The sequence below is a fragment of the Podarcis erhardii genome (assembly GCF_964252035.2).
Source record: "Podarcis erhardii genome assembly, chromosome: 5".
NCBI classification, from domain to species: domain Eukaryota; kingdom Metazoa; phylum Chordata; class Lepidosauria; order Squamata; family Lacertidae; genus Podarcis; species Podarcis erhardii.
The window spans coordinates 94102322-94118113 of NC_138509.1; the positions used below are offsets into that span (position 1 = coordinate 94102322).

Genomic DNA, 15792 nt, shown 5'->3' on the forward strand with positions numbered 1-15792 from the left:
AAAAATAATTACAATAATAATTTTATTATTTATACCCCGCCCATCTGGCTGGGGTGCCCCGGGCACTCTGGGTGGCTTCCAACACATAATAAAACACATAATAAAACATCAAACATAAACTTCCCAATATAGGGCTGCTTTCAGATGTCTTCTAAAAGTTGTGTAGTTATTTATCTCCTTGACATCTGACGGGAGGGCGTTCCACAGGGTGAGCGCCACTGCCAAGAAGGCCCTCTGCCTGGTTCCCTGTAACTTCACTTCTCTCTTGAGGGTTGTATATGAGCTCCTTTTAACTCCTGGATCCAGCAAGTGTTAAAATATAAGCCAGGCTAACTTCCAGTGTCAAGGTGATAGCCTGGGTGATGAGCCATTAAGGGAGAAACAAAGGAAAGGGGCTCTGTGTGAGATGGGCAATGGGTGGGGACTGTTGTTGTCGTTTAGTCGTTTAGTCGTGTCCAACTCTTCGTGACCCCATGGACCAGAGCACGCCAGGCACTCCTGTCTTCCACTGCCTCCCGCAGTTTGGTCAAACTCATGTCCATCTCTTCGAGAACACTATCCAACCTTCTCATCCTCTGTCGTCCCCTTCTCCTTCTGCCCTCCATCTTTCCCAACATCAGGGTCTTTTCCAGGGAGTCTTCTCTTCTCATGAGGTGGCCAAAGTCTTGGAGCCTCAGCTTCACTATCTGTCCTTCCAGCGAGCACTCAGGGCTGATTTCCTTCAGAATGGATAGGTTTGATCTTCTTACAGTCCATGGGACTCTCAAGAGTCACCTCCAGCACCATAATTCAAAAGCATCAATTCTTCGGCAATTGGGTGGAGACTAGGTCTGGGCAATTTAATGATAAATCGTTGCAAACCAGTTTGAAATCCACGTTGCAATTGCCGGTTCAAAATATCTGACTTGCCAATAAACTGCACAAAGCCAACTTTTGTTTGGTGCTCTGCCATCTCAGCTCTCCCCTTCCTCCTTCAGGGGACAGCAAAGCACAGAGCAGGGGCAGACCGGGAACTTCCTCTGGCGCTGCTGCCATAAGCTTCTCTTCCAGGCAGGCTACATGGTTGCTTGGTGGTGGTGTCTGTGGTCGGCAAATGGGAGCTGCGCCGCGGTACCCATGGAGCAGCTCCTGGTAGTCGCTGTTTGCAGGATGTGACCCTCAATGTGAGTGGGAGCTGGGGGTGGCCCAGGGTGGGCTCTGGGGAGAGACTGTGCCACGATGTCACTGATATGGAGGGCTGGCTGGCTACCAAGCCAATTCAAACCAATTTGAAGTTCTCCTTCCCCCTTACTTTCATACATTGTGATGTATCTCTGCACTGCAATGTTTAGCTGGCAATACATCACGATGTTGAAAACCTGATATTGCATAGCCCTAGTAGGGGCCCGATCATGGTTAGAGAGTTTAGAGTTGAGTTGCAGTGATGTAATCTAGAAGTAAAATAGCAAGCTGCAGAGTCAGAGCAACGTCTGAGAGCAACATTTGATTTCAGTTTGAATCCACGGCTGTGGCTATGGGGGAAAAGGCATGTTGGAGGAGTTAATGCTGCGAATCCCTCCACTGTAGGCTCGGGTTGTATATATGTGTAAATAAACCATAAATTATGTAGACACCAAAGTCTCTGCTGTACCTGTGTTCCAAAAGGAAACATAAGTGCCTGGATCCCCTGGAATCTTGCACCACTCAGAGATTGGGGTAGTGTGCAACACCGGTGTCAGAAGTGGGATTCGTGTTTCCTGGAGGAAGGGCCTGTGAGCTGGAGGGAGGAACAGCAACATAACTGGAGCAGTTCAGGCTTTATGATCCAGCAGCAAAGGCCAGCACCGGATAGAGCAGCAGAACTAGTGGTTCAGTGAAATGAAGCAGCTGCAAGCAGAATCTGTGAGAAGCCTCCTTGGAGAGAAAAGTGTGACTCCAGGCGAGGTGGAAGCCCTGTCTGATGAGATGCTACAGGGGGTTGAAAGTGACCCTGGAGCCCAGGTACAAGGCATCCAGGTGGAAGAGGTGGCTGAAGAGATCCAGAATGTGGATGGGCAATTGAGGGGCTGGGACTGCGAAGAGATGTGTACGGTAGCTGAAGGAAAGACTCACCTCAGAGAAGGGTGAACTGGGTGGGGCCGAGGAGCCGCTGATCGGTTTCTCCACTCCCTGGGAGCCTGCTACGGAAGACGGGGAGCAGCTGGAAGAATTGGAGGTGCGTGTGAATGTGCAAGAAGAGGGAAGTGACGGTGACTTCCTTACTGGAGGAGAAAACACAGGGAAGTCTTGAGACCTGCATGCATGTGTCAGAGGAGCAGCCAGCTCCTGCTGACAGTGCAGGAGGAGATGCAAGAGGCGCTCATGTGTGAGCAGGAGGAATGGAGATGCGCATGAATGTGCAGCAGAGGAAAACACACAGAAGAAGCTGGAGGCCTGTGTGCATGTGCCAGAGGAGCTCATGCTGAATTGGGTGAGATTAACCCCCCCCCAAATGAATCATAGAATCATAGAATCATAGGGTTGGAAGAGACCACAAGGGCCATCGAGTCCAACCCCCTGCCAAGCAGGAAACACCATCAGAGCACTCCTGACATATGGTTGTCAAGCCTCTGCTTAAAGACCTCCAAAGAAGGAGACTCCACCACACTCCTTGGCAGCAAATTCCACTGTCAAACAGCTCTTACTGTCAGGAAGTTCTTCCTAATGTTTAGGTGGAATCTTCTTTCTTGTAGTTTGGAGCCATTGCTCCGAGTCCGCTTCTCTGGAGCAGCAGAAAACAACCTTTCTCCCTCCTCTATGTGACATCCTTTTATATATTTGAACATGGCTATCATATCACCCCTTAACCTCCTCTTCGCCAGGCTAAACATGCCCAGCTCCCTTAGCCGTTCCTCATAAGGCATCGTTTCCAGGCCTTTGATCATTTTGGTTGCCCTCCTCTGGACACGTTCCAGTTTGTCAGTGTCCTTCTTGAACTGTGGTGCCCAGAACTGGACACAGTACTCCAGGTGAGGTCTGACCAGAGCATAATACAGTGGCACTATTACTTCCCTTGATCTAGATGCTATACTCCTATTGATGCAGCCCAGAATTGCATTGGCTTTTTTAGCTGCCGCGTCACACTGTTGGCTCATGTCAAGTTTGTGGTCAACCAAGACTCCTAGATCCTTTTCACATGTACTGCTCTCCCATCTTGTCACCCATCTTGTATTTGTGCCTCTCATTTTTTTTGCCCAAGTGCAATACTTTACATTTCTCCCTGTTAAAATTCATCTTGTTTGTTTTAGCCCTTTGAGTTCCCCAAGATGGGCTTGTGCAGTGGGAACCAGTCCCTATACTGGGTGCAGCCCTTAAGCAGGCCCCAGCAGGAAGGGACACCCAGGGTCCTGTGAGTTTGGTGGGCAAGAGACACTGGGATGGCTACCTGCCCATGAGGAGAGGTTGGGAGTAAGCAGAGAGGGGCATTCTTGGCAACGGACTTGCATGGACTGGGCCGGCTGATCCTGAAGAAGCTTGTGATAGAGACTTGTGGTAGGACTTTGATTTACAGTTTGGGCAGGAGATAAAGTGGACCAGTCCAGGGGCAGCAAATGGGAAGTTTTTAGTGTTTGACATTTCGCTATATTTTTTATGTGTTGTAAGCTGCCCAAAATGGCCGGGGGAACCCAGTAGCGTGTGGCTACTGAAACTGTTTTGGGACTAGAGTGTGAATTTGGGGGTCTGATCCACAACCAGAGGAGAGGCCTAGGAGAAATCAAGAGGCTCCAGAAGACTGAGCCTGCAATTAGAGCCCCAAATTAGCTGTTGATCTGCATGGACTGAGAAGTTTGTGAAATCCCGAGCCAAAGAGTCATGCAGGCAACCCCATAGTGATCCTTCCTAAAATGCTTTTTGCGTGTCTGCATCGATGGGAACTCTTTGAAGATTTTAAGGAATTGTTTTGATAGCTGTGTGTGCACCCAGATAACTGCTTTGCGCTGCAGTAGCCCAAGGCAAAGGATGAGCAAGGTTTTGGTGTACAGTCGTACCTTGGTTCTTGAATGGCTTAGTTGCCGAACAAATCGGTTCCTGAACGCCGCAAAACTGGAAGTGTTCCAGTGTGGTTTCTACTTGAGTGCGGGAAGCTTCAGCAGCCAATCGGAAGCCATGCCTTGGTTTTCGAACAGTTTCGGGAGTCGAATGGACTCTTGGAACGGATTAAGTTCGAGAACCAAGGTACCACTGTACTAAGTTCTGGTACTGAGGCTTGCATCCTGGGTTCAACATGTCAGAACTCCCTATTTGAGGCTGCCAAATGTGGGAGACTGTAAGCTGCTCTGGGATGCAGAACTGGGACTGGGACTGTGCAGCAAGAAGAAAGAAAAAGGCTTGAAGAGATCTTGTTGGACTGGAACTTGCCTGAAAAGAAGAAGCTGTTACTGTTCTGGTGTTGGGTTAAAATAGTAATTGTATTTTATTATCAGTTTTTGGCTATGTGTTCTCTAATGCCTTTGCTAACTTGTCTGTTTTTTGGGTTTTTTTACAAGGAAGCTGTTTGTGTGTTTTTTTTGCTGTTTGTTTGTACAAATGGGGACAGATGTCTTGTTTGGAGGGGTAATGTTATGGGTTTTGGGTGTGGAAGAACAAGCTGTTTCTTTTAGCAAAGCAAAAAAAGAGAATATTGGCAGGGGGTGGGCAAGGAACTGCATTTAGGACAGCTCTCAAGTTTCCACTGGAGGGAGCTACCGGTCCGCACTGATGCTAATTGTGATTGCTTCTAGAGAAAGCAAGCAAGCACAGTGGCTGACTCCAAAAGTAATGTATTGATGAAGCTCTTTATGTGAGCGTTAGGGGACACACGGGTTCATGTTTGTGTGGTTATGTAACAAGCTTTCGCGTAGAGTTCCAAATTGGCGACAGAGTCTTGTGTTCCAGTTGGCCGAGGCAAGTTTGCCAATCATTGTTCAGGCTGACCCAAAGGTTCTTAAAATGCAACTCCTTATTCAAACTCATTCATGGATTCCGCCCCCCCCCCTCCGTAGAGGCTGTTGGCTCTGCCGCCTCTGCTGAGACAAGAGGTCCCTTTTCAGATCTTGAATGTGTGTCGTTACTCGAATCAAAACAATTTAGTTTCACGGAAACGTCTAAAAATATAAATGTTTCCCCTTCCTCCTCCCGCCCCCCAGCTTGAAAAGTAACCGGAGATTTTAAAAGAGTAAGGAAAGGAAAGGGAGGCAGCTTTGGGCTGCTGAGTTTGCACAACACCCCAGCAAGCTGCAATCTAAGGATTAGGAGCGAGCACCGTGCTTATTTGTGGTACACGCCGTCGTGTTTGCAGAGGCTTGGCACGTCTCCGTCACTGTGTGTTCACGAATTGTACATGTGGCAAGGATCAGTAGCTGAACACGTGTGCTGGGATTAATGTTTGAAAGCCACTCAACGTGTACAGTGGATTGGTTTTACTGAGAATCTTGTTTTAAAAAAAGTTTTTTATTTATACTTTTCAAATTTATGCATTTCATTAATTTTACAATCCATTTAACATTTCAAAATTTGACTTCCTTCCCGCTCTTTCTGCAGTTCCTTAAATTCATTTTTTCATAACTTCTGCACATCCAAATTAATTTAGTTTACTCATTTAATTACCTACTGTAAATTACAGTACTCTTATAAAACTGCAGGTTATTACAATAATCCTGCTAATGTTTTAATCTGTTTATGATTTATCTGTAAATATTTAATAAACCATTTCCATTCTTTTATAAAGAGTTTATCATCTTGATTTCTTATTCTTCTGGTAAGTTTTGCTATTTTTGCATATTCCATAAGTTTTCCCCTTTGCTGGGGCTTCTGCTTATTTCAATTTTTGAGCAAGTAGCATTCTTCCTGCTGTAGTAGCATACATGAATAAATTTCTATACAAGTTAGGTAGTTCTGTCCCTATGATGCCCAAAAGAAAAGCTTCTGGGTTTTTTTAAAATAAAAGTTATTTTGAACATCTTTTTTCAATTCATTATATATCATTTCCCAGTAAGCTTTAACCTTACCTGAGCATCAAGGTGGGGAAAAGTGCTCTCTACGCAGCAGCAAGAATTCTCATCGCAAAACATTGGAAGACACAAGATGTACCCACCCTGGAAGACTGGCAGATGCAAGTGATGGAGTACATGGAGATGGCGGAAATGACTGGCAGAATCCGGGACCAGGGAGAAGAGTTGGCGGAAGAAGACTGGAAGAAATTTAAAATCTATTTACAGAAACATTGCAAAATTTTTGAATGTTAATGACGTTGGAATGAAACGAAGTGGTTTTGTCTGGCAGGGCAAAAAACCCAGAATAAAATTTAAGATTTTGACTGATGCAAAGGATAGAGGGGGCTTTGCCCTGCCGGACTTAAGACTTTACTATGAAGCAGCAGCTTTTTGCTGGCTGAAACAATGGCTACTTCTTGAGAATACAGATATTCTGGATCTGGAAGGTTACGATAACAACTTTGGCTGGCATGCATATTTATGGTATGACAAGGTAAAGGTTCATAGAAACTTTAAAAACCATATTGTCAGGAAAGCATTGTATAATGTATGGAACCGATATAAAGATTTGTTAGAGAGTAAAACCCCCAGGTGGTTGTCACCAATGGAAGCCAAGGCGGTAAAAAGACTGAACATGGATTCAGACTGGCCAAAATATTGTGAAATTATAGAATATGATGGTGAAAAGTTGAAACTACAGAGCTTTGAGAAATTGAAACCTAAAGTCCGAGACTGGTTACATTATTACCAGATTAATGAGACCTTTAAGCAGGACAGGAAACTAGGATTCCAGAAGGAGAGGTCAAAGTTAGAAACAGAATTGTTAGAACCCAATACTAAGAATTTGTCTAGAATGTATAATTTGCTGCTAAAATGGAACACACAGGATGAAACGGTTAAATCAGCCATGATTAAGTGGGCACAAGATATTGGTCATGATATTATGTTTGCTGACTGGGAGCAGTTATGGACCACAGGCATTAAATTTACGGCATGTAGTGCCCTAAAAGAGAATATAATGAAAATGATCTATAGGTGGTACATGACCCCAGTCAAGCTTGCAAAGATATATCATTTGCCCAATAACAACTGTTGGAAGTGTAATGAATGCGAAGGAACTTTTTATCATCTTTGGTGGACCTGCCTGAAGATTAAGGCCTACTGGGAAATGATCTATAATGAAATTAAGAAAATCCTTAAGTGGACATTTGTAAAGAAACCGGAGGCTTTTCTCTTGGGCATGGTAGGCCAAATGGTTCCAAAGAAAGATAGAACATTTTTTATGTACGCAACAACAGCAGCAAGAATTCTTTTGGCAAAGTATTGGAAGACTAAAGAATTACCTACTCTGGAAGAATGGCAGACCAAGGTGACTGAATTTATGGGACTGGCAGAGATGACCGGCAGAATCCGTGACCAGAGGAGAGAGACAGTGGAAGAAGACTGGAAAAAATTCAAAATCTATCTTAAAAATTGTTGTAAAATTTCGGAATGTTAAGATGTCAAGGGATTGGATATAAAGAATTACAGCTGTAAAAACTTAAGCTTAAGAAAATTTTAAAGAGAATTAAATATAAAAATGGATGAAGGATTGCTAAAAAAATTTAAAACAAGAATGCAGTGAAGGGGAGGTATGGGGAAGTCGTGTTATGTTTGTTTGTTTTTTGTTTATGTTGTAAAATTAATAAAAATTATTTTTTTAAAAAAATGAACAAGTATGGAACAAATTAAGCTTGATCAGTATTAGACATACAGTACTGGCATTGTGATTTGATTGCACAACGTAGGCAGCAGCTTAGATCTTTTCAGACATTAACAGGCTTTTATCCTAGAGCTTTCTAGGTAAATTGAAGTGGGGAGGGAAACATATAAAGTGAATTAAATCCATTGATTTCTGTAGGTCTGCTCTGAGTATGACTATTGTTGGATCTCACCCATGATAAATACAATGGGGCTGCTGAAATGAATAAAGATGATGAAGTTGAAAAAACAACAACAACAAAGTGGTTTTAGCAATATGGTTAGAAGTTATAATATGTGAGGATAAACAATTAAGGGTAAATTAAGAGGGTATGAATTTGCTGAACAAACTTTTAAATGGAATACAAAAAAGGGAGGTGTGAGGAAGTCATGAAAATAAGTAAATGAGTGGTATGATATCAGAAAGAGAGATTTTTATTTTTTCCTTTTAAATTTTGGTTTTTGATTTTTTTTCTCTTGTGTTTTTTGTTTACTGTTTTGTAATTTTTTTCTTGTAAAAATTTAATAAATATCATTAAAAAAAAACTACTTTTTTAAAAAAAGAAAGGTGCTCTCTATGCCTCATGACCAAGGGGGGAGTGCCTGGGAGGGGGTGCTCAAGGCCCCCCCTGCACCCGCTGACGCCATGTTGGCAACCCCAATTTATACAGAAAGTATTTCATTTGTTTATTTATACATTCATGGCCCTTGATCTCCATCCCTAAAACGTCCTCTCTCTCTTTCTCTTCCTGCAGTCTGCACTGTGCGGTGCCAAAAGTTCCTCATCTCCAAAGTGGGCGAGGACTGGATCTTCCTGATCCTCTTGGGGTTGCTTATGGCCCTGGTGAGCTGGGCCATGGATTTTGCCATCGCCACCTGCCTGCAAGGTAAGGAAAGTGTTGACACACGGTGACATCGAGAGGAAGGCTGGTGCTCCCCTCTGTCAACTGGATTGGGCCGGCTGGCTGCCCCAGCCCACAGGGCTATGAACTGGCTGTTCTCCATGGGGTCCAAGGCCCTTGGCATGAAAGGGAGGGAAGTTGGAGTCGTTTTAAGGAAGGAGGAGACTAGGGGACCAGATAGCAAACGGTAGAACTGGAGGAACAAAAGTCCTGGGCAGAGAGAGATTGGGAAACAAGGGCATAAAGATATAGAAGTTTTGCCTGCATACCCCTTTTCTACTGATGTCTGTTCTTGACTTCAGTGGAGCGTCTTTATTATGCCCTGAATATTTACTCTCATCCTTTCTCTTTTAAAAGGACCCCGAGGGTCATTTAATTCAACCTTCTGATCTCAACACACAGTCCCCCATCCAATTTGAAAACCTACTGGCCCCAGCTTAGCTTTGCAAATATGCTAGCAGTTTTATTCCTGCACCACTAGGAAGCCAAGATATTAGGCTTGGTCCTTAGGTGATGCAGCTGGAGCAGAGAGTGAGCATCACCTGCAAATATTCCCACCTGCTTTTTCCTTTGGCCTCCTGAAAAGGGGCCCTTTTGATGCTATAGCTGCCTTCAGGAGAGAGGAAGGATTCTCACCCCGGGCTTACCAGGCGAGAATATCCCCCCTGCACACTTTACAAAAGTACCCTCTCCTCTTCTGTCTCTGTGCAGCCCAGAAGTGGATGTATGGGGGTTTGGATGCCAACATCTTCCTGCAGTACATGGCCTGGGTCACTTACCCCGTGGTCCTCATCACCTTTTCAGCCGGCTTCACTCAGATCTTGGCTCCGCAAGCTGTAGGTGAGTCCAGGGATAGATAGCGGATTCCTGTTGGGACAAAAGGTATCATTTCCAAGGGGCTTATGAAAACAACCTTTTCTGCCAGAGTGTTCCTCGCCCCACATTTTGTGCTCAGCTCTGGAGGGGCAGCAACATTATCTCTGCGAAAAGCTTCAGTGTTCCAGACCTTGGAAATTTCCGTATTAGACTTTCATTTCCGTGTGAACTGGCTGAATCTGATTTACTTGCACACAGCGTGCCCTGTCTCTGCTCCGCAGAGGTCACTTATTTTGCAGTTTCAAGAGCAGGGGGTGGGAAGCCTGTGGTTCTTTGGGCGTTTATGGGCTTCCAACTCCCATCATTCTGAGCCAACATGGCCAGTGGCCAGGGATGATGATACTGTAGCTCATTGACACCCGGAGGACCACAGCTTTCCATTTATTTCTCTGTATAGCACCCTCTTCTTGTCCCTTTCTCTCCCTTCATCCCATTGTCTCTCACTTTCTCCCCAGGCTCTGGCATCCCCGAAATGAAGACAATTCTCCGGGGCGTGGTGCTGAAGGAGTACCTTACCCTCAAGACCTTTGTGGCCAAAGTGATTGGCCTGACGTGTGCCCTGGGCAGTGGGATGCCCTTGGGCAAAGAGGTAAGGGGGACAGGATTGAGGACTTCTTGGAGAAAGAGATCTGGGGGTATGGGGCAACGGGAGATATCCCCCTCCTTGAACCTGCTGCTGCTGCTGCTGCTTGATTCTCAAAGGATCTGTGTGTCGTGGGGCAGGTACGGCCACCTTGCTGACTCCTCTTTCCCTTCCCCACACAGGGACCGTTTGTCCACATTGCCAGCATGTGTGCTGCCCTCCTCAGCAAGTTCCTCTCACTCTTCGGTGGCATCTATGAGGTGAGGCGCATGGGGTTGCAAAATGCTGAGGTGTGAGGATCTCTGACCGCAGAGGGCCTTCTCGGTGGTGGCACCCTCCCTGCGGAATGCCTGTCAGGGACTGGACTGAGAAAGGAATGGTGGGAGCCGCCTCCCAAGGGCAGGAGGACAGTATTGATTTAGAACAGTGGTTTGCAGAGGGATATAGTCCAAAGGGAAAAAGCTGGGAAGTCCTGGCAGATTCACTGTCTTTGGACAGCATTCCTGACCCCCCTTCGCCTAGGACTAGACAGGCTCTGGGAGTGATAGAGCAGAAAGCGGAGCGACAGCAAGCTCAGATTACCCCCGATGTAGGAGTGACGTAGATTAATGGGGACGGAGGGGGTAAACTTTTACTGGGAGCAACGCCATTTTTTTAGAGAGATATACATTCCTTTTTCTCTTGCTGTAATTATGAAAGAAACTCTGGTATATAATAGTAATAATAATTTATTATTTATACCCCGCCCATCTGGCCAGGTTTCCCCAGCCACTCTGGTAAGAACGCTCCTTTTGTTTGATCTTCTTAATCACTGTCACCGGGGGAGGGATCCGATTTCCCAAAACCCAACAACGCTCTCCCATCAGATGTCAAGGCGATAAAGAACTACAAACTTTCAAATAACTTTCAAAATCTTCTGTACCTGGAAGATTTTAACGTTTGATGTTTTAGTATGTTTTTATATTTGCTGGAAGCCACCCAGAGTGGTTGGGGGAAACCCAGCCAGATGGGCGGGGTATAAATAATAACATTAGTATTAGTATTAGTATTAGTATTAGTATTAGTATTAGTATTAGTATTAGTATTAGTATGAGGGTTGCAAGGAGCTGAGGGGGTGAGAGAACCAGTTTGGAGAACTTCTGGGCAGAGGTTCTTGCTGCAAGAGTCGAGAAGCACAGGAGACGTATCAAGCAGGAGCTTTCAGATGGTGGGGCAAGTTTTTCATTTAAATATATATATATATATATTATAGAGGTTTATAGAGAAAAATACAAAATGTTATATCTTTTCTCTTTTCTTAATAAAAGAAAGAAAGAACTTCCAAATCGTCATCTGTCTGCTATATAAAACAATATTTTCTTCACCCAATCTAACATAACTGCCAACAAAGCCACTTTCTATAAACAAATGTTGTCTTCAACCCTCAAGTCCAGATATCATTTCTTTTTCGCGCAGGAAGTCCATGAGAGGTTTCCAAGCTTTAACAAATGCTAGCAATGGCTTTTCTCTGATGAAACATGTCAATTTTGTGGTGCCCATTGCTTCAAGTTAACCTGGTTCTTAAAGAGCCCCTTCTCTGAAGTGGAGAAGGGGAAGTCACCCATCCCATCAGACCTGCTTCTCTTTGAGCAGCTCCTCATGGATTCTGTGCCCTTTGGGCTTCTTTTGCAGAACGAATCCCGCAATATTGAGATGCTGGCAGCTGCCTGTGCTGTGGGCGTTGGCTGCTGCTTTGCTGCTCCGATTGGAGGTAAGGATACCAGAATGGACTCTGAGTATACAAAGAGTTCCAGATTCCTAGTTTTGTATATTACAATTAAATCCCACCACAAAAGGGTTGGTTTTAGAATCATAGAGTTGTAGAGGTGGAAGGGACCTTGAGGATCGCCTAGTAATCTATTAACATCCCCCCCCACCTCTTAAACATGCATCTACTCAGATTTCAAGCCAACCCCACCTAAAGTCTGATGGGCCAAGAAGTGACTGCCTTAATGCATAAGCGGATCAAGCCAGATTGAATTACATTGTGCATTATGTTCTGAATCGCAACCCACCTTGTGATAGATCAGAAGTCATCTGGGATAGATTCCTCTGCTTGTTCCAGAATTTTTTAAGAAGGTCAATCAAGCTATTTCAAAATCAGATGGTTGCTGGCCAATATAGACAAGTTTGTCGCCTGAAGGATAGCTTTATATAAGCTAGCAGTGAGAAAGTTATATATGGGCTTTTGGGGGGGGGGGGTTAAACTTAAAACAGTGTGGCCAGCCAAGGGGATCCCCCCCCCCAATCTAAAATGATCTGGTGAACTTCACAATTTCAAATTTTAAGAATTTGCCAGGCTGAAAGTGATGTCTTAACTTGCACTCTAGGATTGCCTTGTTTGCTTTTTGTGATTTATGTTGTGATTTGGGGCTGGCTACAAAAAAACACACACACCCAAAACCTGAATGAAAGTGTATCCACATTGAATGGCCCTGAGAGATGCGTGGAGTGACCTGGAGAAAACAGTTTCCAAATCTTATTACTAATATATGCATTTTTATGCACACACATGCTAGGGAAACGTGCACATAAAAATGCACACACTAGTGAAAATAACGTGCACAAATTCATTATATGGGGGATTTTTTTGTGCAAAAATATGTGTGTGTTAGGCTAAATCGCATACAAAAAATAGGTAGGAGAATTTCAGTGTAGAATGCTGATTAATTGCCTGATTGCTAGCTTCCTTCTCAGTCTCAGTGTCACCCTGATAGAACAGCAGGGAGGAGAGCAGTTTTGAGTTGGCTCCTCTGCCTGTCATTGGCTCTGGCGCCACCTACTGTTCGTCTCCTTGTATCCCACCCTACCAGGCGCAATGAACACCAGCCTGTGAGAGCTCCTGCCCAGAGCATTCACTTCCACCTGCCTAAGTGCTGTGGCCAGTTGCAAATGGATTAGTGGGAAGAGTTTTCTGAGGAAGGAGTGGCCCCCAGCTGACACCCTCCACCAACCTCTCCTGGCAGTGTGGTGTAGTGGTTAAAAGCGGTAGTCTCGTAATCTGGGGAACCAGGTTCGGGTCTCCACTCCTCCACATGCAGCTGCTGGGTGACCTTGGGCCAGTCACACTCCTCTGAAGTCTCTCAGCCTCACTCACCTCACAGAGTGTTTGTTGTGGGGGAGGAAGGGAAAGGAGAATGTTAGCCGCTTTGAAACTCCTTCAGGTAGTGATAAAGTGGGATATCAAATCCAAACTCTTCTTCTTCTTCTTCTTCTTCTGCTTCCCATATCTCTACAGAGGGAGCAAAGAGTAGGAGCTGTTTGGGAAGGGTCTGCTTTACAGGGTCTGGGGAGTGAGAAGAGTAGGGACATCTCTCTCAGCTGGACCCCCTCTGGTTGGGGAGGTGAACCCTGACCGACAATGTCCACAGGGTCACGCCCCTCTCCCAAAATATGTCTTTGCTTCTGCTCAGTGCAGAAATGAAGCCTAAAATTTATTGCACCCTAGTCCTAGTTATGTGGGAGCTGGCTGTGCTTAAGGACTGAGAGAAATAGCACTCTGCATGCACTTAAGTGCAGTCTCTTCTTTGGTAATGCCAAAAAATGGAGTCTGGGGCCTAAGCAACACCCAGAGTGGCTGGGGAAACCCAGCCGGATGGGCAGGGTATAAGAAAATGTTGTTGTTGTTGTTGTTGTTGTTGTTGTTGTTGTTGTTATTATTATTATTATTATTATTGAGAGCTGGGGAGCCTAGCCTCAAAATAAGCCCCCTGAACCATGAGGATTGGAAAGAAGCAATTTGTATCCTCCTTAACTGGGCTGAGCAAAGGGTTCTCCATCATTTGATCCCTGAGTATTTTGGATTTTCAGGTTATACGCTCAGCCAGAGCTTAGAGAGTTGGTCTTGGACCCAGGAGACCGGAGCTCAAACCTGCGGTCAGCCATGAGTCTCACTGGCTGACCCTGGGCTAGTCCCCTTCTCTAGGCCCAGCCTACCTCACAGAGTTGTTCTGAGGATATAAAGAGGGAGGTGAGGGAGAGATGTTGTATAGTACCTTGGATAATAATAAGTGCAATAACCCAATGCTGATGTGAGCCTGGGGTGGGCTTTGGGGGTCGGGGCGAACCCTCTCTCCAACTGCAGGCATAACTTCGTTTCCTCCTTCCCCCCTTTTGCTGCGGGCTCCTCCCAGGCAGTCCTTGCTGTGCATCCTCTTCGCCGCTGCTTTTGCTCTTCTAGGTTGGTGACTGGTGTCTGTGTCCCTTTCCGTGTTGGTTTCTGTTGTGAGCAAAGGCTTGGTCTGTGTATCTCTGTGTGTCTTTCCCTTTCTGCCAGCTTTCCCAAAAGAAATAAGGGGAGGGAGGGAGGGAGACCCTTTCTCATTTGCCCAGATAACACCTGTCGGCGTGTGCGGACGTAAGAGTTCAAAAGCCAAGCGAAACCAACGGATGGGGGGGGGGAATGCTCCACCGCAGGGAGCTTCTAAGTGACTAAGTGGCCCCCCATCCAGGCTGCCTCTTTCTTTAAGAGGAATTCAATCCACAGCAGTTGCAGGAAGGAAGGGACTGAATTTGCTGGTGAGAGCAAATGAAGAGAGAGGCTTCCAGGCAGGGCATTGCACGGCCCCGGTTAAATCTGCAAAGGCACACAGCCACTCATTGCATGAAGAGCGTGAATCAGGCCAGTGGTCCATCTCGTCCAACATCCTCTTTCACAGCAGCTAGCCAGAGGTCTCTAGCAAGGAGGACCTGAGAGCAAGAGGCCTCTCCCCGCTTGCATTCCCAAGGAACCAATATTCAGAGGAAATACTGTCTCCAATATTGTGGCCAAGAACATGAGGGGTTTTTTCCTAATTATTTTTTGAAGCAATCAAAGCTGGTGGCCACCACTCCATCTTGCAGGAGCAAATTCCAGATTCTAACACAACAAAATTAATAGTTGCAATCAAGCACTTTTCCAGAAAGAGGGATTCTAGTGCCATGGAAGAATTCCTGCTGTGCATGAGGGTTCAGTCCCTCATACCTCAACTTTCTCCCCCCCTTGTTTCATTTTGCTGACTTCTAGCAGTAGAGGCAGGGAAGAACACAGCCCAAGTTGGGTTGTATTGGCATGTTCCCAGAAAGCCAATGGAAAGAGAGACCGAGTTCTGATAACTCCTGTCTCTTGTAACATCTCCTTCCACCCTCAGGCTGGCACCATTTTTGTCGTCTCCTGCTTCCAAGCAACAGTCGTGGTGATGCAGGACAAGGGAAGGGGGAGTGTGGTTGGGTGGGGTCCCACTAATGCAGGACAAGGGTTCAAAAATGGAGATTATTGAGAGGAGAGGAGGCACGGGACAGGAAGCGGTATTATATATAGTGCCACATGCTGACCACTAGAACAACGGAGGGCTGCCTCCTCTTAGCCCAAGATTCATCCTTGACCACCCCTGATTGCTGCATATCAGTTGTCCTTGGGCCACCCTGCTTGCACTCCCATGCATGTTCATGTGCACAAAATCTGCCAGATTTTCCACAGCACAGCTGCGGCCTTTGTCTATTCCCAGCTCAGTAATTCCCAACTTGAGGGAGCTGGGACTGGACCTGCCGTTGGATCAGTAGTTGTGCCAGGCTTCCAGCACCGCATGGATGCAGCCTCTGTTTTCCATTCAGTGCTGGACGTGTACTGCATTCCCTAACTCTATGAGTTTGGCGAACTCAGTCCTAGGAGGAGAACCCCGGT

The 15792-nt window shown here is 45.7% G+C and overlaps 1 protein-coding gene across 2 annotated transcripts in view; it reads left to right on the forward strand.

The window, feature by feature from the left end:
* Positions 1-15792, forward strand: part of CLCN2 (chloride voltage-gated channel 2) — a 75394-nt gene that overhangs the window by 34828 nt on the left and 24774 nt on the right. For both annotated transcript variants that reach the window (XM_081862305.1, XM_081862306.1), the window contains exons 3-7: positions 8486-8617; positions 9344-9472; positions 9964-10097; positions 10274-10351; positions 11763-11841. In XM_081862305.1, coding sequence (XP_081718431.1) covers positions 8486-8617; positions 9344-9472; positions 9964-10097; positions 10274-10351; positions 11763-11841 — 552 coding nt within the window. The remainder of the gene's footprint in view (positions 1-8485; positions 8618-9343; positions 9473-9963; positions 10098-10273; positions 10352-11762; positions 11842-15792) is intronic.